This window comes from Rhopalosiphum maidis, chromosome 1 (assembly GCF_003676215.2).
Source record: "Rhopalosiphum maidis isolate BTI-1 chromosome 1, ASM367621v3, whole genome shotgun sequence".
NCBI classification, from domain to species: domain Eukaryota; kingdom Metazoa; phylum Arthropoda; class Insecta; order Hemiptera; family Aphididae; genus Rhopalosiphum; species Rhopalosiphum maidis.
In genome coordinates, this window is record NC_040877.1 from 3,297,298 (window position 1) to 3,320,515 (window position 23,218).

Below are 23,218 nucleotides of genomic sequence, written 5' to 3' on the forward strand. Positions count from 1 at the left end.
TGGTCTTTAATTTTGGTCATGGGTATTTTTATCGTAAGTTAAAAATCTAACGAGTTATAAGCGAAACAAGTGAAAGGGGTGCGCCACCCTTTGAAGAGGGGTGGGGGGCTACGCACAAGGGGTAGGTGTCAGGACTTTTAGTATGTTTATAAGTAAGGTATGATCTAAAAAAAAAATTAAACTCCAGCTTTCGTGGAATTAGTTCCGAACTTTTTCCTAATTTGACTGGGCTATTATTTGTTTTATGAAAACAAAACAAAAAAACAATGATTTTCAATTTTTGTACATTGTTGCATAATATGTTTATGTATATTATTATGAAATACTGTAAGTATAATATAATTTAAAAAAACTGATGTGGTTGTTTATAATTTGTCCAAGGATTAAACAGATTTAGTCAAAAGGAATAAATTCACAATATATATAAATAATTTTTCTTTTGGTAATATTTAATTCAACTAATTAAAGGTTCCTTATAATAAGTTGATATTAATGCAATTAAAAAAAAAAATCATAATATCAATTCATTATAAATTTTTTACGAGCGTCTGAAATCATGATGTTTACAAAATTCGTTAAAATAACTTAAATATTCAATTATTTTATTGTTAGAAATTTATAAAAATGTTTTTTTTTTAATCTAAAGTTTTAAATGTAATACTGGGTTATTTCTATAAGTTTTATTATAGTCATTTAAAAATATTAAAGATACCAAGGCACAATTTTTTTACAAATATTTAGTTATAAAATTCGTCACAAACACAAAAGTTTGCAAATTATTTTATAGTAGTTAAAACTTTATAAAATATTCAATTTTTACAAATAAGTCTTCATAATTTTAATACAAGGTTGTTCATAATCATAAGTATAGGCACTGAAACCAACATTCCTAAAAATATATATACATATACTTACACAACTTTTATTTATGACATTTGGAGCTCAAATTTTGACGAAATTACTCATTTAAACGATGAATATTAGTGTTCATTAATTCATTATCATTTTGTTATAATTTAAAACATTATTCTCAGAGATTTAAAACTTTTATAGGTATACATTATAAATTTTACTTCACGTAAAGACATCAAAAACATGTTTAATGTTTATTTATTTTATGATATAATAAATGGCTGACATTGAATTGAGTCCCGCAAATACTTTTGGGTGATCGGAGTTGAGTCCTACCAATATTATTAGGTTGTTAGAGTTGAGTCCCTTCAGCCTATTATTGATATATATTGATTGCTTACATTGTTTTTAATAATAATAATGTTAATAATTAAAAAGTTGAATTTCCAAATTTGCTTATTTATACATTTATTTGTCTGCTCCTGTAAAATTATTCCTTTTTCCAATGTTTCTTTACATGGTCTTTTTACTTTGCTATTTAATTTTTTATATGTATTCCCAGAAGAGTGTCCACAAGAATAAAAATATTTGGATGTTCCGAATGAAAAAAAAAAACATTTAATTTTTAATGAATTTTACTGTGTAGGTAGTTATGACATTTCATCTATATGGACTCAATTCAAAGATATTAAGATAATAAGCTGGATTCAATTCAAACACATAAAAGTAGCATAGACTCAATCAATATCACCGTAATAAATTACGAATTTACATTAACCTATTTAAACTAGTTGTTTTAATTGATAAGGGGGTATTTACACAAAATAAAATAATAATATCATAAATCCAATAATGATTTTTGGCATTACTTGAATCAGTTTACCGTAATAAAAATAAAAATAAATTACAACTTTAATGATAATAACAAAAAAAACATATTAAGAAATGTAATAAGAAATATAAGCTGATAGATTTTCTCCGCACAGAATTGTTTTTCCTCTACAAATATTAAAATATATTACGGTGTATTGGTGTATTATTGAACATAATTTTATTAAATTCACCATTACCGATACCCATTTAACATCTACCATGTAGCAGACGAAGACAGTAGTGTCCCGTTTCATTTCGCCACCAAATTTATTCCATTTTACCGCCGACCCATTTCGCCGCATAATTCTCAAACTATTTTTTTATTAAAATATGGTTATGAATTTTGTGATTTATAAAGTGATAAATAGAGGCAGTGAAATATTTATTGTTTGAAACTATCTGAAATCTTAATACTATACTACCCTAGTTTGAACATTAAGTTCCTCTTAATAATGGCGTATGCAATTGTAGGTACATTTATAAATAACACATTAATATAATTATATTAATGTGTTAATTATAATTAATATGTAATTTGTAACTTATAACTTAACAAGTTATATTAAATTACTTGAAAATTAAATTTGGCGAAATAGGAGTTGCCTCAACAAGTGGTGCCCATCTACCTACCTTTTTATTGTATTAAACTTTAATTTGATAATTTTACTACATCTAAATCCTTAATACAATAGGTAATTTAAAAGTAAAAAAAATAAAGGATAGGTAGGTAGCTTAATTTACCCGGTAATAGGAGGGAGGGGTGGCTTAAAACCATCAAAAGATCTCCCTAAAGACAAATTAAAAATTATTGTATTTTCCTTCGTGAATATTTGTCTAAAATGTCCATATAAGAGTAGGTACCTACGTAGACATTCAGACTGGTATGGATCTAGAAATCTGAAGTGGGGGGAGGTACATTTTTTCCAAAAAAATATAATATTATAATTAATTTTATTACATATAAGATAATGTATAACATAGATTAGATTTGATAAAAATACCTATTAAAAACTTAATTTATATTTCTCATTTATGAATTTTATGATTTAGCTATACCTACTGCTCTACTTATTTTTGTTCATAATTTTTAGAAATAGATTTTAAGTGCAGTGAAAAAAATTTTTGTTGTTGTTTAACCCATTGAATTAATTCAATTTCCTACCAGCTACCAGTATTGCTTTCAAATTTTAAATAACTAGTTTTTCTGGTTTGTGATTGACATTAAGAATTAAAAAAAATTGAACTTAAATTTATAAGAGCGCTACTGCATGTAAGCATCAACATGTATATTTTGCGGGTCATTTTTAGAATGTTCGCACGTGCGTATTAAATATCGATTATTATATAAATTACAAAAGATGATAATTAATCTATTTTTTTAATTTTAATAAAAGTATTGTCGCAATGAACAACAAAAATATAAAATTAATTATTACAATGACAGTGATTATGGACCTATATTTTCCATGTATACTTATGTACTCAACTGCGTTGTCAGATTTATTAATCAAATACCAAATATTTAATCTATTTATATACCTATTACTAGTAATGGCGTAAAAAATTAATACATAACTTTAATGTCTAATTGGTAATTGGTATTAATTCAATATAATAAAATGAGTTGTTTAGTGATTAATATATTTATTGTTTTATTATATTTAAGCATTTTGGTCAATGCCATTACAGCGGCTGGTAAATATAAGTGCCTATTAAACTTAAACCTATATTCATTATTTTTTTTTTATAATATTTTATAGTACCTATATATACTAATGTTTGGGAATCTTTCTATTCCAAACTGAATAGCATGTTTTATAATTCCTTGAGGCTTGAATTACCACATTTTCCTCCTTGTAAAAAAATTTTTAAATTTTCAAAATTTTCATTTTCATCAATTAAATTGTTTGAATCTATTTCTTCATTTCATTACGAATTTATTAATCGTTTTCAAGATTTTAAATGATGTTCACAATATTTTCAATTATTCGACAATCCGTTTAGGTACCTATAATTATTGATGTTGATGATGTTCCTGTTGAGCTTCAAACAAAAATAAAAGATTTGCAATCTCAAGATGTTCTTAAAAACGTATTTTAACAATCGTCTTTACTTTATTTTGCTGAACTCACCCTATCATTTCCAAAAATTAAAAATATAGTTGTAAAATATTAAAATAATAACATATGTATGGATCTACATATGTGTGCAAACAGGCCTTTTCTCATATGAAAAAAATTAAAAACTTACACCGATCAAGTTTTATAGATGATCAGATAATCTACACCATATGATCAGAACGCACATAAGTAAATTTGATGTTGAAATCGAAAAAATAGTGAACAATATTTATCAGAAAAAATCACATCAAGTGTATTCAACATGTATTCAAACAGTTGTAATTTCATTATTATCTAATTTGTAGCTGTTAAATTGTAATATTTTTACATAATAATTAAACATTTTTAAAATAAGATTAAACGCTTATATTTTTATCCCACACAGTTTTCTTAAAATGTTTCTGTATATTTTGATAATCCTATCTTTTTCGCGTTCTAACCATACCCCCAGCCATGAAGGTGACGAATAGAGGGATTCTAGTGGTTCTATTGTAGGTATGTAAATATTATATGTAAGTATTAAGTCTATTTTCAATGTATTATGGTTTTACAAATAGTTTTTTCTTAAAATGGTGATGTAGTATAGAAAACTATAGTTAAGGCTGATGTTTATAACCTATATTTCTCTGTATTTGTTTTGACATGAATTCACATGGCTTGAATACCTACGAGAACCTATAATAGTTGAAACTGAGGAGATTTTTTTTCTTATCTACGTTTTTGTTTGATAATAGTATAAGCCTCATACTATTATCAAACCATTTAACCTTATACTAGTTATACTATAAGGTAATACTACTAATACTTGATTAATTATTGTTATTTTATTTTTAGAACTTGGTGCCTCATCATGTAGATATTTAGGTGACATTGATCCCCAAAATTATCGCTGTCATAAAGATGCAGTGAAGTTAAAAAAAATACCATTAGCGTGCACTGCTTTAGTTTTTGATGGAGTAACATGTAATGATGAATTTGTAATTTATCCTTCCTACGATAAAACGGATATAGGTAATATCTAATAAGCTATTATAAAAATATTCAGTTAAATATAGATATAATAATGTAATTTTTATAATAATAGCGTAAGTATTCAAAGTAAACACTCAGATAGTTATGAACTGTTAAATTTTTAGTTTTAGGTTTTGTATTAATTTAGTATATTTATAAGTTTTAAGATAATATAATGAATAACTATTTAAACTAAATTATTAATAGTATTCTATCGTGAAAGTGACCAATGACCGTATCAGTCTTTTTTATCCGATTGATGTAAAGTCATCATAGTCGTAATCGTTTACAAATTCAAAATTTATAACTTATAAGAGAACAATCAAAAATAAAAAGTGAACAAGTGCCTAGAATATTATTATTTATTAAATTATTTAAATGGATGTTTTGATAAATCGGGAACACCATAGACTGCGGTGAATAATTTTTCAAATAATATTACCTATAAATAATAAATATAGCTGAAAATTATTAATTTATAAGTATATATATATACATGTATACGTTAGTACATATTTATTTCATAACAAATAGAAAGTATTAGATATATAGACATAGTAACAAACATTTTCAACTCTTTAAGAGTAATATTATTTTAATGCCAACAAAAATCATTAATTTATTAGTTAAACATTCAATTTTATCGAATTTTGAATTTAAAATGTCTATAATTTTTTTATTTTTTTTGTTGTCAAGATTTTATGTTTTTTTAGAAAAAATTTACTAGAAATATTGTTTTACCTTGTGCCCATTTGTGTAAAAGATTTCAAATTTTAGTAAGAACGATTTATGTGGGGTTATTAAAAATAGGTTGATGAACTAAATATATAGATAATCGCTTTTTAATACCTATAATGATTTTAAAAAAAATTAATATCACTAAATTTATTTTAATCATACTAAGTATCTCATCTATAATCTATATGTCAATATAATGTATTATTATGTATATATGTGTTGTGTGTATAACTAATATCAAATTATAATTTATAGCAGATAATTAATGTATTTAATGTATACTAATATTATTATGATTTATATTACAGACCTCATAAAACAACTTGTAGAATTTAGCCCTAATGTGTATTTATTTTATGGTCATGATCACTTACAATCTTGGTTTGAGGCGGTTGATCCTAGAAAAACTATAGCTGAGGCTCAAAAAGTGAAAGAATTTGTAACCGAATATCCTGTTGCGGGATTGATTCTGAAAGGAATATATTATGATTATAATATTGTAAGTACTGTATTTATTACAACGAATAATTTTATTTACTAACTAAATATAGGTACATTCAAAAAAATAAGTTTTCATCCTGTTACGAAGACTTTTTGAGGTATATGGACTTTATTATTATTATATTTTTTGTTATTTTACAACTACCCGTGGTTTTTTTGTCTCAAAAATATTTTTATAATGGAAAAAAATAAATATTTATACATTTTCAATAAATATTTTTTTTTCATTTTTCATTAGTAAATGTACAATCTATAAACTTTAAAATACTTAGGGCTCATTTTTGTGTTATAGTCTATTTTAAATGTTTGTCTTTTAAATTTTTATTTTATTTATTTATTATGATTTATGATTGAAATTTTGTTTTTTGGTAAATTTAAACTTTCTTATCTAAGTTGTTATAATAGAAATTCAAAAATCTTAAAAATCCGTGGTTACAATATTGTAACCTCTGTTCTCTGAAGAAGTGGTGCCATTTGTGTTGTAAAATAAAATCAAGGTAGCCGGTAGGTAAGTGGGTTTCGCTCTTTTGTAAATTAGGTATCGAGTGTGTCACTATTAGGTGTGTTAAATATATGTAAATATAGTTTTTTTTTAATATATAAGAATCTGTATTACTAAGTCTTATATAATAAAAGAACAAGCTCTTTTTTGTTCCTGTTTTATAACGATATTATTAAAAAAAATTTTCACTAAGTTATTCCGAATACTCCAAATACTCCTAAGTGATTTATTATTTCCAATTTCATTCTATTCGTCATTTCAGTAATAAATATCATAAATTAAGTTAAAATATAAAAATTATTATATATTATATGGCTATGTTTTAAATAGTTGAATTATAATAAAAAAATAATTTATATATGAATTGATTATTTAACACATGTGCGAAGTCGAGTTATTGAGCTGGTAATATAAAATTAAATTAAAAATGTATTTATTTATTAAGTAATTACGGGCATAGCTCTTATTTACAAAAATACAATACATTAGAAAATAATTATAAGATAGTAAGATATTATACATATAGAAAAACAGAGAAAACATATAGTAAAAGTTTAGAATAAAGGTACAGATTATACAACATAATCGTTACATTTCACGAACATACTTAAGTAAGGAGGGATCCACATTGGCGTAAGACAATAACCGTCTAATAGGTTCATTGAGCATGTAGTTAGTGGTATGTGGAATTAAAAATGGAAAGGTTGTTTTAGAAGTGCGTTAAAAAATCTTAAACAAAAAAAAAGAAATAGGATGGACAAATCCACTTTATTATTCGAGAGATCTTACATGAAGTTTATACTCGTAAAACTTTTGCTATCAGTCACTTTTGTTCAATTGAGTAAGTCAGACACAGGGGTTGATGAGGCTCGCACGATTGTGTTTGAAACTATAATGACTGGAGAACCGCAAAAATCGTCGTTATACTATTTAGGATTTAAACAAAGAATGATGATTTAAGTTAGTTACTTGTAATTCATAATTATTATTCAAGGGGATTTGAAACTTTTACTTACATTACATCCACATTTAACGAGTTTTATCCCAACGAAATTTCTCGTACACGAGTTGTATCCGAATGATAAAAATAGGGTATTTTATTTTAATAGGGTAAATTATGTCCCAATAACTGTTATATGAAGTCTTACACAAGTTGTGTACTGATAAATTCAAATCGATATTTTACATAAGAATACAATTTATAAAAACGGTAACTATCATTTAAATGTTTGTAACTTTCTCAATTTGAGTTTATAAAAATTGTTTTATTTAAATATTTGCCTGATATGTATATTAATATTATTAAAATTATTTGTGTAGCTATTTTTAATTTTAATTTATATTAGTTAGACCAAATTTGTGTTTAATCCAAAAAAACTTAGGGACACAACTAAACTGCAGCTATATTATATTATAGCTACATTAAGACATTTTTAAAACATTTAAATTAATTGCCTCTTTATATCACGAAATCATTTTCATACGGTAATAAATTAAAAGTTGATAATAATAATAAATTATATAAACAATGTTCAAATTGAGAAAAATTATTAAGTAGAGGAGCTCAAGCCAACAATTTTAAAACTGCGTTTCAAGTGCACAATTACTTAACACAGCCCAGTGGTGGCTTTTCTCTCACCATTCTCCTCGCTATTACACCAACCATACTTATATTTCGAATACTACTTTTCAGCTATTTACAGATATTTAAATTCCAAAAACAATAAATTATATTTTGATATTTATACCCAAGTCATACATGTTAAGTAGAAAATAATAAAGGTGGGCAAGTGGGTATCGCTCTGCTGTATAATAGAGATGGAGATGAGTAGGTCACTATAATCGATGTGTTAAATTTAAATGTAATGACAGGTATCATTGTATACGAAAAACGTTTCTGAATGGAGATGATTTGTCAGTCTAGGATAATTAGTAGGATATATTATATTATTACCTATAATTAAATTGTAATATATCGTTATTTTATTTGATTTTGTAAAAAAATAAATTTCATATGCTCATAAAACTTTTTTTTTATTGACGCTAGAGTTTTTTTAGTGTTATTTGAATATATATATAAAGGAACTCCGCCCCCCTGCCTGCGCGGGTGAATGTAAGTTCCCACACGAGATATAGCAGGTAAAAATTACCCCTGGATATACGTAAGTTCCCACACGAAAAAAAAAAAACCAAACACCAAGGCTGGGCAAAGAAAAGCAACTTAACTTAATTTAAAGTTAAAATTTTCTAATTTTCAAAATAAAAAATTTCAGACACATAATAATGTTTATATAAATTATTTATAATTTTAACTTTTAATTCATTAATGCTCAGCCTTGCCAAACGCAAACTTCCTTTCCACTTTATTCAGACTTAGGACTGACAACTTAAACGTAGTTGGTGTGGTTAAAATTTGTTTTGTTTTTGTATTGCATAAAAAAACATTCAATTCAATTTTTAATTGAATCTAGTCCGTATAATATATAATAAAAATTAATAATATAATGTGTATAATATTTGTATATATATAAAATAAATATAATAATAGAAAAAAATCAAAGCGCTGTCTACTGCTTTTCTTTTACAATAATTATTTATTTTTCTGCCGATTTAAAGTAGTTTCTTCCTCATGGGTATGTACATAACATGTATTTTTATTTTTAATTAATTTTTCACTATCGGTGTAACATTTAGCACGGCACTTATTATTTACACACATCCACGTACATATATTTGTTTTAGCGGTATGTTTCTTATAAAATTTATAATTATTATGGACTAAAAGAATTTTTCCCTTTTCACTCAACATGCAATCAATAATTAGGTCCATTTTTATAAATTGTAATAAAAACTGTTTAAATGTTAACCACACCAATTTCATTTAAGTTGTCATTCCTAAGTCTCAATAAAGTTTGTGTTTGGTATAATTTTTTTTCGTGTGGGAACTTACATATGTACCTACTTACCTGTTATGTTTCTTGTGGGAACTTACTAAACCCCGCCTAAGCACCCCCTTATTCAAGTACTGGATATAAATATATAGGTACCTATATTAAAATAAAATATTAATAATATAATAAATGGAATATTTGCGGCAAAAGCTCAAAATTAAATTTAGGTCTAAGACATTTAGTTGAAACATTATCAGATGAAAATTACAAAAAATAAATAACAATTTTATAATATTTACTGTTAATAACTGCATATTAATTGCCATAAATTATTATTTTTATTATTTATAAATTAGAAGAAATTAAATAAGCCCCAAGTTCACTGAAAAATAGACTAGTCTTGCATACTATTTATTAGAAGATATTATACAATTCAATAAAATTACTAAATAACATATTGATTGAATGCATCTATAAAAATATGTCTAACATAGTTGTCATAGTTACTCCACGCTTAGGATCTCATAACTTCGGATTTGGACGAATATTAAAAATAAAAGATGAAAATAGAAAAAATACATTTTGTATTTTACGTATCTTACTGATTTTATTATATTTAATAATTATATCTTTTCTAAGGTGTGTATTCATTACATGAGTTTTCATTACTAATAATTAAGAGGGTGTCAGCGCATGGTTTGTTTCCTCTCTATAGCCCACGCGTAACATACACAAAACGTATTTACGCAGTCTGAATAGAACTTGCTCAATTTTGGTTCTAGAGTAAATATACTTATTATAAAATTAAATTTTGATAATATTTCTGAGTACAAGACGGTGAGTTTTTTTAAAAAAAATAAAATTTTGAAAAGTTAAAGGTTATTTAAAAATGTTATAATTTATAGCTAAACGATAAAATTAACGTTGTATTGAGAATAATGGAAAATACTCATCGTGTTGTACTCAGAAATATTATCAAAATTAAATTTTATAATAGGTATATTTACTCTAGAATCAAAATTGAGCGTGTTCTACTCAGACTGCGTAAATGCGTTTTGTCTATGTTGCACGTGGACTAGAGAGAGAAAACAAACCATGCGCTGACATCCTCCTAAGTGTATGTCACAAATTAAACTACAAATGAGTAGATATTACATTCATAATTAGTAGGATTCGGATTTGAAGGCAAAAGCCTTTTTTTTTAATAATAACAATAGAAAAATAATTTTTTTATAAAAATGTGTTTCATTTAATTTATAAGACGATGGATGTATTTCTTTTTGCTTTTTTTACATATAAATGCCTTTTGTCCAAATCGTCAACGTTTTACTGAAGACAACTTATTAAAGTACACGGTAGTGAATTTTTTTTTTAATATCAACTAGTTGATATATTTAATTTTGTAATACATTTTTTAATTACTTTTTATATAAATTAAAGGCATTTTTTTGCCTTTTTTCACATTTTAAATGCTTTTTTTATTGATTATATTGCCTTCAAATCCGAACCCTAATAATTAGACTTGTGCCAAACAAAGTATCATGCTTTCCTCTTTTAATTTTTCAATCATATAAATCAATTTATGTGTATATAATATATATTAATCTTAAATACTTAAACTACTAATGTATTAATTTATTAATATTAAATATAATTACCTAATACATACAATAGTACATCCACATCTTTATATTGATAGTTAAAATTATATGATTATATAATAATTATTTTTTTTGTATTCATAGCATCCAGATTATCATGTTCCTAACGACTTTTACGTAAAATTAAAAGCTTATGTCGAGACAATGAAAATTGAAATTCCCAATTTGAAAATTGGGTTGTATCTGGAAGCACTCAGTATGATGTTTTATAGTAAAGATCCAAAATCTCCAGATTGTAAGTTGATTAATTACCACTAAGTACTAAGATAGCAATAAACATTTAATTCGAAATTCGAATGCGTATTAGTGAGACAATATTTATTACTATATCAGTGACACATGTAGTAGTTATGATTTATAAATTATAACTTTAAAATCGATATTTTACATCAATAGTCATAAATAAATACATATATTATATATTACGTCTTTTGTTAAAGGGTTTGATTTTACAGTATTAAACAAAGTTATGGATAACTATATAATTGGATTTGATAGATTTAATGAATGCACTTTTTATTTATTAAATGGTGGAGTTGTACCTTTGAATTCAACAGATCCAAGCATTAACACCTTAGTAAGATGTGTATAAATCTTGAGTCAAAATTAAGATTAAAAATATTATTATTATTACAGACTAAATTCAAAGCTGCTTTTGATGGATCAAGCATTGCAAGGGATAAAGTTTATTTCGAATTTTCAATAAATCCTTCAGTAACAAAAAAATTTGAAAAATATTTTATACCATGTGAAGTATCATATAATGAGGTATAAAAATATATTTTTAATTTAATACATCTAAAAGTTAAAGTAATTATGTACATCACATAGTTTATATCAGTGTATTTCTAATTTCGATATTATTTCTTTATACACGTAGTTGAGTATAGGTATTTTTACAAGAAAATATTCAATTGTATTAAATTTAGGTAAAAAACTAAAAAAATTCTGTTAAAGTAATAAAAATTAACTTTTTCTATAAACATTGATCTATCTAACCCTAAATATAAATAAACATTATTCGATTTTCATGATCCGAAATTAAAATGGTTTATTTACGAAATCCATTTTCTCCGATTTAGGGATAATACATCTCAATAGTCCTTACATAAACTAAATAATCATTTTAAGACTTTGGATGAATTCTTATAATTAAATCTACCTATCAATTGAATTTTAAGACATCATATTAAAAACGTTTTGTGTAAATGTTAACAGTATTGTGAAAATCAAGGTGAATATAAAGACTGCATGTGTGTCGATAATCAGGATACATTCTTTGAAAAAGTAATATTTTCTTATGTATAATACTTAATAAATATTATTTACATTCTATTTTCAATTTATAGGGAAAATTTACAAAAGAAAATTCAAAGGGATTCATAGCAAAGTTTATAGATTTAGTTGATCGCGATCTAAAATGTGAATGTAATGATGATAAGTATATAACGTTTACTATGATGTTAAATGGTTATAATAATTTGGAAAAATTAACTTGTGCTAAATTAAGTGGCAGCTGAGTGATTGAATTATTTATTATTGTCTAATACTATAATAGCTGATATATTATTTTTTAATAAATTATTTATTTGAAGTAATACCTAACTATTGTAATGTACTAATTGAAACAAGCATTAAGTATTTGATTATTTAAATTATTATATTATGAATAATATATTTTTTAAAGTACAGTAGAACCTCGATTATCTGAACTAATTGAGACCGCACCTAGTTCGGATATGACAAATTCGGATATTGAAAATTAAAAAAAAAATTGTTTAAAATAATTAAATATTTTATAATATGTACATACATATTTATTATTATTAATTTTTTATTAGAATTACATACATTACATTATTTGAAATACATTACATATAAAATAATGTTTGTTAATTTTTTTTGACAAAATTATCTATTTTTATTTGACGATGGACTGCAACCCGCTTTTCTGCAGCCAAGTCGCGGATACGAGTTGTAATGTTCGGATACGCTAATTGCAGTTCGGATAATAGAGGGTTCGTATAACAGAGGTTTGGATAATCGAGGTTCTTTTGTAGCTTGTTTATTTACATTATAGGCTTATAATCTAGTAATGAACAACTAAATTTGTAGAAAATATCAATTACCTCATACACATAATATAAAAAATGTACCAAGTACAGTTGCCGGATATAATCCAAATTGTAGTTTATAATAACTAATAGTTATTATTTAACACTACAATATCTGATATATTATTAATTATCTAATATTTAATATTTGTACTCTACTAATGCCCCTCAGGCGTCGATATATAATATAAATAAATAGATATTATTTTTAATAAATTATTTATTTGAATTAATACCTAACTCTTGTCTTGTACTAATTAAATATAAACAAATATTTATTTATATAAAATTTGAATTTCTTCTTTTTTTTTTGTAGGAATGTAGTCCTAGTAGTTCAACTTATTTAACTTTTACTTTACTTTACTTCGGTGAGTCAGAAGCAATAAATTCACAATATTTTCAAGTGTCGTGAAAAACCAAAAAAAAAAAAAAAAAAATGATAAGTAAATAAAAGTTAGGAAAAACAACAATTTATATGTAGGTAAACTCTGAGCTAATTATAGGATAAGAAATGTTGAATATTTTTTCAATTATTGTCAAATTTCAATCAATACTTTTTCTTTTGGTAATATTAAATTCAACTATGTAATTCAAGGTTCTTTAAAATAAGTTGATATTAATGTAATTAAAAAAAAAATTCTAACATCAATTCATTATAATTTTTTACGAGCGTCTGAAATTGTAGTCATTTAAAAATATTAAAGATACTAAAGCACACGTTTTTAACAACTATTTAAAGTTATAAAATTCATCAAAAACACAAAAGTTTGCAAATTATTTTATAGTAGTTAAGAATTTATAAAATATTCAATTTTTACAAATAAGTCTTCATCATTTTAATACAAGGTTGTTCATAATCATTAGTAGGCATTGAAACCAACATTTCTAAATATATATATATATATATATATATACTAGCTGTCTCCGTGCATTTCGTCGCCCGTCCAAAAGGGCGGTGGCCGTTTGGTCGAAGATATTAATTTTTACAAAAAAAATAACAGTCCTTTGGGCGAGTGAAATTATTTTTAACTATTTGTATATGCAAGGTAAAAAACCTGGTGACAGATACGGATGATATTATTGCTAATCATTAATTATCTCTATTATCGAAAATTTAAATAATTAATTGTCGAATTTATATTATTATGATCATTTTCATACAAAGCTAATAGATTACTTTAAAATTTACTAATTATATTATATGTAATTTTATTTATAAGTTTTTGACTGTAGATTACTATCTACCTATATAATATTATTATTATCTATATCAATATTTTTTTTATAAAGGACTTTTTATTAATTATTTATATTTTTTATGATTTTGTTTAATTAATTTTTGAGTAAATATTATAAGTAGGGTTTGGATTTTATAACATTTGCTAATTATTATAGGATACAGATAAAAATAGCAGATTGAGCTATAAATTTGTTTTATGCACCAGGGACTCTAAGTATGAAATTTTATTATGCTATTTTTTGCATATTTGAAGTATTTTAGATTTTTAGTGCTATTTTTTGTTAATTTGCATAATATAACGTTTTATTTTGGATTTTCATAAATCTAATTTATATTATGTGGTACCTACCTATGAAAATTACAAAAATGTTGTCATTTATTATTTTTTTTTTTTTTAATACATAAGAAAAATAGGTACCCACATTTTTGTTCATATTAAAGTCTATTTAATTTTATTTATATTTAAATAGTCTGGAGTATTGGCCTATCGAGTAATAATTATGACTTCTTATCGGCTTTACGGCTCGTATTTATCTTTTTAATTATGAACAGGATACATTTTTATTTTTGTAATTTTTCATGTTTTTACTGTTTTTAGGTCATATTATAGCGCATAATTTATTTATTTTTAGTGCTATAAAACCCGAATCCTGATTATAAGCATTTTTATACCGCCTCTACGATATTTTTAGTTGAATAAACCCTCGTCCAAACGGTATATATTTACTCGCCCAGACAGATCATATTCTAGGTCGATTCGCCTAAACGGTCTAGGTCCGTACAAAATTCACCCGTATTAAATTTGGTTTCCTATTATAATGCTAACAATGCTAACATTTAGCGTAAGAATAAACACTATTTTTGATTTTCTGATTTGGTGTATAGGTGATATCTCTGACATATCAATTTTACATAACTGTCCCTTCTAGGGTTGCATTTTTTTAATCGATTAATCGATTATGTATCATTCGTTAAAAATAATCTATTATTCGAATAATCGATTAAATAATTGCACAGCCTTTAAACATAATAAAGAAGTAATATAGTTGAGCTAGTCTGTATCTTAAGCTTCAGAACAATTCATATCTACACGCTGATAAAATACATACATAAAAAAATATTCAAGTAGCCGTTGCAACGCGTGATTACTATTATTATTATTATTATTTTTACTGATTTCAACCCTTTGTGGTAAGCTACTCTTTACACCTAGGGGTATGAAAAATAGTTAACATCACTCTCTGAGACCTACTTAATATACATGTCGTAGACCATATGGAAAATTAGTTTTTTTGTAAAAAGACTGGGCTCATTGCATACAGACTAACAGCAGTTAGGCTTTTTAAGAACTACAACCATTTTATGGTAAAATAAGTTATTTTATTTTAAGAGTTATTGATAATAACACAGTACAATATATGTAATATAAATGTAACATGTAACATTATTATTTATTACTTATTCATTTTATACAGTTGTCGACTATTGATATTGCTAGTTTGATTATATATTACTAACAAAAATATATATATATATATATATAATATAATTATATTGTATAACATATAATTTTTAATATTGTAATGTAATATTTTTTGTGATATTTCAATTTAATTTAATATTTTACATATTTTTTTTTTTTTTTTTTGTTAGTAATATTTAATAAAACTAGTAATTCAATAGTCAACAACAGTACAAGTAATAAATAATAATGTTACATTTATTGTACTGTGTTATTATCAATAACCCTTAAAATAAAACAATTAAAATGATTTTACCATAAAATGATTGTAGTTCTTAAAAGGCTATACTACTGTTAGTCTGTATGCAATGAGCCTTAAAAACAGCAGCAGGTTGTATGGAAAAATAATAAGTAGTTTACAAACGGACTATCCCATTGCAAAAAGCCTAGTCTTTTTGCAAAAAAAAAATCTAATTTTCCATATGGCTTACAACATACACACAAAATTTCATGAAAATCGGTCCAGCCGAGGAGGAGGAGTTTGGTAATGAACATTTTCAATATTGTAACACAAGATTTTTATATATTATATATTTTACACATTTAAACGATAAATATCAGTGTTCACTAATTCATTATCATTTTGTTATAATTTAAAACATTATTCTCGGTGACTTAAAACTTTTATTGGTATGGTATACATTATGAATTTTACTTCATGTAGATATCAAAACATTTAGATTTATTTTATGATATAATAAATTACCTATTTACATTAACCTATTCAAACTAATTATTTTAATTGATAAGGCGGTATTTATGCAAAAGACAATAATAATATAATAAATGCATTAATGATTTTGTAAATACTCGAATCAATTTACCGTAATACTAATAAAAATAAATTACTACTTTAATGGTAATATCAAAAAACATATCAAGAAATGTAATTAGAAATATAAGCTGACAGATTGTCTTCCCACAGAATTGTTTTTACTCTACAAATATTGAAATATATAACGGTGTATTGGTGTATTATTGAATGTAATTTTATTAAATTCACCATTACCGTTACCCATTCGACATTTACCATATAGTAGGCGAAGCGGTAGTGTCCCGTTTCATTTCGCCACCAAATTTATTCCATTACCGCCAACCCATTTCGCCGCACAATTCTCAAATTATTTTTGTATTAAAACATGTTTACCAATTTTGTAATTTATAACGTGATTAATAGAGGTAATGAAATATTTATCGATTGAAATGATCTGGAATTTTAATACTATACTAACTGAATTCTTAATTCTGAACATTGAGGATAATATGAAACTTCTCCAATGTGGAAAACAAGTTAAAAATATTTACAATAAATTCACTAAGATTGAACAAAGAATTTGCTGTATTAAGGAAAGCGTGACAAGCGATCCTTCGCAGATGAATTGAATTGATTATTTGGACAATGTTAGTTATTTAATTAAACACAACGAATAATTTTAACTAGTTCCAAAAAACTTTTTATTTTATGAGTATTTTCATTATACAATTATGAGTTATGACTAAAAGGTATAGGTACTTAATAATGACGTATTGCGCATGCAATTATACATTTATAAATAACACAATAATATAATTAATTAGTATGTAATTTGTAACTTACAACTTAACAAGTTATATTAAGCGCGACTTCCCAATTTGCCGACACCCCAGTTCGCCGACTATTTATTTACATGTTGCCAATTTTCCGACTTATTAAAAAATAAAAGTAAATATAAATTTGTCATGTATAAATGGTTATTAATACATTGTCAGTAGATATATTATATAAAAATAAAAGTAGGTTATGATGTATTCAGTGTTTGATTTGGAAAAAAACTAGAAGGGGGACTCAGTGGATGTTGGATGAACGAACGTTCCACACAAAATTAAATATCACATTACTGTGCGGAACTGTGGAGCAAAATCTCTCACATCACCTTCAGCCACCCATAATCCCCAAAAATCATTAAATTTATTATATAAAAATATTTAAAAATAAAGAAACACTTATTTATTTATTACACATTATCTAATGACATTATAATTTAAATTACGATTTATAAAGATATATAACATGTTATTATAATAACTCACCAATACACCTACAAAAAACTTATGTATTATTATATATATACACCAATACACCCATGTACATGAATACAGTATTATGCGACACAAACGTCGTCGAGAAACGCTTTTATGGTATACAGCACAACCCGTGGTTGAAAATATAAATATGACGTAAAAGTTTAGCTACCCAGAACAACAGAAATAATATAAATATATAATGCAATTTATTGAATAATAAAAAAAAAACAGTATTGTACATCGACAAATGGGCTTCGAATCAAACGTATATTATATATGTGTACATTTAAGCAATAACAATAGAATAAATAACACGTACGAGTAGGTACATCGATTAGCGTCCGCGATCCTATGTGCGAAAATAAAAAGAACGAAGAAACACGTCCAGGGGACTGTCGTCGACGGTCGTACTCGTTACCACAATCGCAACTGCTATGAACGCAAACGGCGAAAAAATCGTATATACGCACGGCTTTCAAAAGCGCAAATACGCGAACACGAAAAGAACGGGTTGGAAAAAACTCTGGAAAAGTCTTAAAATCCCGTGAAAAGTTTGTACTTAATAAATAATTGTTTAATATTTTAACTTTCAATATTTTGTCCGAGAGAGGGGGATTTTTCCGTTTGGTGTGGAGGGGATACACGGATAAGGTTCTAGAATTCTAGATTCTTCTTTTCCTTTTCATTATTCTTATTCTTAATCTTATTATTATTATTATTATAATTATTTTATTCTTATAATAACTTTTATTTAAATTGTGTGCTTATCGGTGATTGCACTATTGGGGTTTCTACGGTTTCTTGTAATCTGTCACAGAACACGATACCGGTCTTGTGTAATCACTAATGAACCAGGTAAAAAGTCCCGGTGAAACGACCAGCATTGACATTCATTGTCTGTCCTCCGTCGTAGCAAGACCCACTCCGGGCAGACTTGCGCGATTAGGGAAGGCATCTGGTAACTATATTTTTTGATCTTTAACATATTATGTTGCCTGCACATTACATTGCTTGTACTCGCATTATTAAATAGTGATTTTATTCATACCTATTCGCAGCTCTAACATTTCCTTAGCTCAAGCTCTGGTTATGCATTAACAAAATTCGACTTTGACCTTGTTCCGTGGCCTATAATATAAGTCTGACACCGTTTGGGCAGTGCGTCAGTGGTTGGTTTGTTGCGTTTGCGCGATCACTGATCGTCACATCTGTATTAAATTTTTGCGTTAATGCATATTTTATTTTTTCTGTTTCCGTGTTATGCGATAAACAGTCATTCGTAGGAATACGTTATTCGTAAATCGTAAGTGTTCAAATATGTTTCCCAAACAGAACGTATATTCGTAAAACCCCGTTTCCCTGTACGTTATCGTCATTGTCTACATATTTGCAGATGAAATGACAAGTCGTGCGTACGTCGGATCTAGCGAGTAGATGGCACAGTTCCAGTGACTCGTCAAAGTTTTGTGTTACGGGTGTATCGCTCTCGTTTGAGCTGCCCGTCTCGTGTGCCACTGTAATGATCGACAATGCGTGCGATTCGATTCTGATCCGATTATTCAGTGGCTGTGACGTCGTTGAATGACATACGAATCTGTTCGAAACATTGTACACATTACGAAAACGTTAATTTTTTTTTTTGGTAGTGTTAGTAAAATTGTAACGTATAATAATTGTCTATTATATAAGATCTTTTTTAGTAATACATGTATTCACGTTCATTTAGTTAATTTTATTATTTATAAATACCTAGTTATGAATATTTTTTTTTTTATAGATTTTCTATAAAAAATGAACGATTAACTCAACTGTGGCCAATCGATGTTAAAAGTGAATTAGTGTAAAATTCGTTGAAAAAACACTTATAGATTTGACATCTTTTTTTATATATTATTATAATAAAAGTGAAAAATAGTTACGTTCACAATATCTAGGATCGCAGCGGTCGCATAGAAAAAAGGTCTAGGTGTGGTTGCCGCAGCCTAACGATTGATTATATTAATTACCCATTATTATTAACCAATTTTTTTTTCATAATCGATACAAATAAACAAATATTTTTTTTTTTATTATTATTAATTAATTAATTAATCCGCGGCAACAAAGGCCACTGGATGGTTTTTTTTTATTCATTTGTAGGGAGGAGGAACGGTAGGTTGAAACACGTTTTTTGTATGTGTGGCAAGGATTTGTCACTAAAATCCCGGGTGGTCACCCATCCGGGAGCTAGCAACAACAGCCGATACGTATACTTAGAGCGTATCCGCAGTTGAATGTACGCTCGTACCACACAAAGCTACTTACAAATATTATGGCTATAGGTTATAGGTTATAAGTATATTTTGCATCACAAAAAACTGATGATTTACAAATTCACCAAGGCACATATTTTTTGAACAGTTTTTTTTACTTCATCATTGTGTATAATAACCGTGCACTATTACTAATTTTTGTACTTGACGCAGGCGCGGCTCCAAGGGGGGGGGCACTGGGGCCATGGCCCCCTTCAGGCCTTTCAAAAATGTTTAATCTCTTAATACATATTTGATATTTGAATTATTTTTCTTTGTGAACATTAAACCTTGATTATTAAACTAGATATCTAACAATTTTAATTTACCTGAAAAAAAACATATGATATTAAAATATGTGGTGTGAAACGTATCGCTCCCTCGTTGGACCTTAGACCGCGTGACGGTGACGTAAACTAATTTATAGAAAAGACCATTACTGTCATTTGCGTATTGGTCAATAGTTATTACTTATTAGTCAGAACATTGTGATATGTTACTAGCCTAATAAATATTATTTTTTCGACGAACAGTTCACGTATATCGTATGTGATTGTGATGATCAAATATTTCCTACTATAAGATTTTATTTACAAATATTAGCTACACTCCCAGTCAGTAGTTGCTTCGGCTGAGAGAAGTTTTTCAACTTTACGCAGAGTCAAAACTTGGCTTCGATCAAGGATGGACGAGGATCGTTTAACAAGTTTATGTTTATTAAATGTACATCAAAATATTAATGTTTATGAAAAAATTGGTGATATAATAGAAATATTTTCAAAACAAAAATAATGAAGGTTGGAGTTTGTAATCTAAAAACTAAAATATAATAAAACCAAGTATAATGTATATTGTTTAAGTATAAGAGGTTATTTATTAACAAACTTGCATTCCAGGTTAGCGTATTATCTAAGCGACTAAGCCCCCTGAGTAATTTAGTGATAGCTAAAAATAATGGCTCCCCCCAACCAAGTCTCTGGAGCCGCCCCTGATTTGACGCCATATAGATTTCCCAAAATGAAAAAGGCATCCTTTTATTTCTGTGTTATATCCAAATAAATCTCAATTGGTAACAATCATTCCTATTTCAAAATCAATTTTAAATGTTTTTTGTTTAAAAGCTAAATCGTTTCTCAAGACAGCTTCTTTAATTATATTGAATATTATCTTAAAAGTATTATTGCTTTTATTCGTTAAAAGAACATAAACCTAAATATAAATAAATATATGAATTTAATATATTATAATCACGATGTAGAGAAGATAAGGTGATACCACTTCTCAATCTCACAATGTTAAAAATTGGATGCCAAAATATACGGCAAACCAGGAGTTCGGAAATCTCTCAACAGAGTATGCCACTATTCACCCGGAGGCCTATTTTGTTTTAAGTTGTTATACAAACTGTATTATTAAATATTTAAAAATGTATTTAAATATAAATATAATGTTAATAATATGAATATAAAATAGGAGGAATATATTATTATTTTATAGATATAAACCAAGCAAATATTATTATATCAATCATAATATGTTAAATAGGTATAAAGGCGGTTATAGAACATTAATTTAAATAAATAAATAAATACAATTTTCTAATATTAGTTTATTTATTTGTAAATACCAGTAATAAAATTAGTTACTAAGCAATTGAATGACTAGGTCATGATTCATTGTGTAGATCAGATAACTTAGGTACCACAGTTTTGATAATTTTGAACAACATTAAAGTTTAAAAGATTTTTTCTATATTCAGTTGTGAAAATAAAAATAATATAACAATGCCGAAAAAATGTTATGCCTGGGTGTAAAGCAGGTTATGCTAGTGAATCAAAAAAATTAAAATTGAGTAATGAAAAAGTCCCAACATTATTTAGTTCACCAATGGTATTTAAATTTTATTTATTTTTCAAGTTGATAATTTATTGGTCCTTCTAAAGGTGTATGTCAACATATACTATATTGTTTATTACTACTTATATACATTTTTATAAATTTAATTCATAGATATTTCCATTTATAATATATAATAATATTAATACACCAATAAATTACACTTATTATTGTGTTGATAAAATCATTTAATATAAATTATAAATCATAATTTATTTAGGATGATAAAACTCGAGAAGTTTGGAATAATAGTATTCCTCGAGAAATTATATACTTACCTATTATTTTTAGCTTGAAGACGCAATATGCAAAATATAAAAATCTACTAAGATGCATAAAAATATATTATTTTAAATATTAAAATATTTGGAAATTAATAATTTAAAAATTATATCCATCGGTTGCAATGAACATGGGCAAAATTGCAAAATCCATTATAACTTTTTATTTACAATGTCGTATATATTTTGCATGTACTGTAGAAAATAAAGGTAGAGAAAAAAATAAAAAACAAAATATCTAGCCAAGCAATTAAAATTATAATATAAATAATATAAATAATAATGATGTACCTGATTATTAAAAAAGAATATTTTTAATTTTAATTTTATAATACTAAATTTTACCCACACATTATAGTTTTATTTTTAGATAACTATTTATAATTACTTAATAATTGTTAGTTTTTCATTATTTTAATTATTATATAAGGAACATGTAAAAAAAAATGTTTATTTATTAGTTGCCTAATAAGTTATTGATATATTTTAATATTACTGATATAATTTGTCCTGACTTCTGACTGACTGCAGATTGATAAATATAAATATTAGTGAAATGTAAATAGTAGGTAGATCGTAGGTATTCCTATTCCATTATTTTAATTATTGAAAATAGTTTTTACTCAATGAGCACATTGAAATATAAATTATAAAACAATAT

General features: G+C 25.8%; 1 protein-coding gene across 1 annotated transcript; it reads left to right on the forward strand.

The window, feature by feature from the left end:
- The first annotated feature begins 5,869 nt into the window (after nucleotides 1-5,869).
- On the forward strand, nucleotides 5,870-13,010 carry LOC113554656. Its single transcript, XM_028188586.1, has 6 exons — nucleotides 5,870-6,093; nucleotides 11,234-11,384; nucleotides 11,590-11,726; nucleotides 11,786-11,917; nucleotides 12,368-12,436; nucleotides 12,499-13,010. The coding sequence occupies exons 1-6, from the start codon at nucleotides 5,887-5,889 to the stop codon at nucleotides 12,667-12,669; spliced, it is 867 nt and encodes a 288-aa protein (XP_028044387.1). The 5' UTR covers nucleotides 5,870-5,886; the 3' UTR covers nucleotides 12,670-13,010.
- The last annotated feature ends 10,208 nt before the right edge of the window (nucleotides 13,011-23,218 follow it).

What these genes read in the sequence shown, in the direction of transcription:
- LOC113554656 (XM_028188586.1), top strand. Translation starts at nt 5,887, where the DNA reads ATGATTTATATTACAGACCTCATAAAACAACTTGTAGAATTTAGCCCT. An exon ending in AGATCCAAAATCTCCAGATT is followed by an intron (nt 11,385 to 11,589) that starts GTAAGTTGATTA and finishes CTTTTGTTAAAG; the next exon opens with GGTTTGATTTTACAGTATTA. An exon ending in GTGAAGTATCATATAATGAG is followed by an intron (nt 11,918 to 12,367) that starts GTATAAAAATAT and finishes AAATGTTAACAG; the next exon opens with TATTGTGAAAATCAAGGTGA.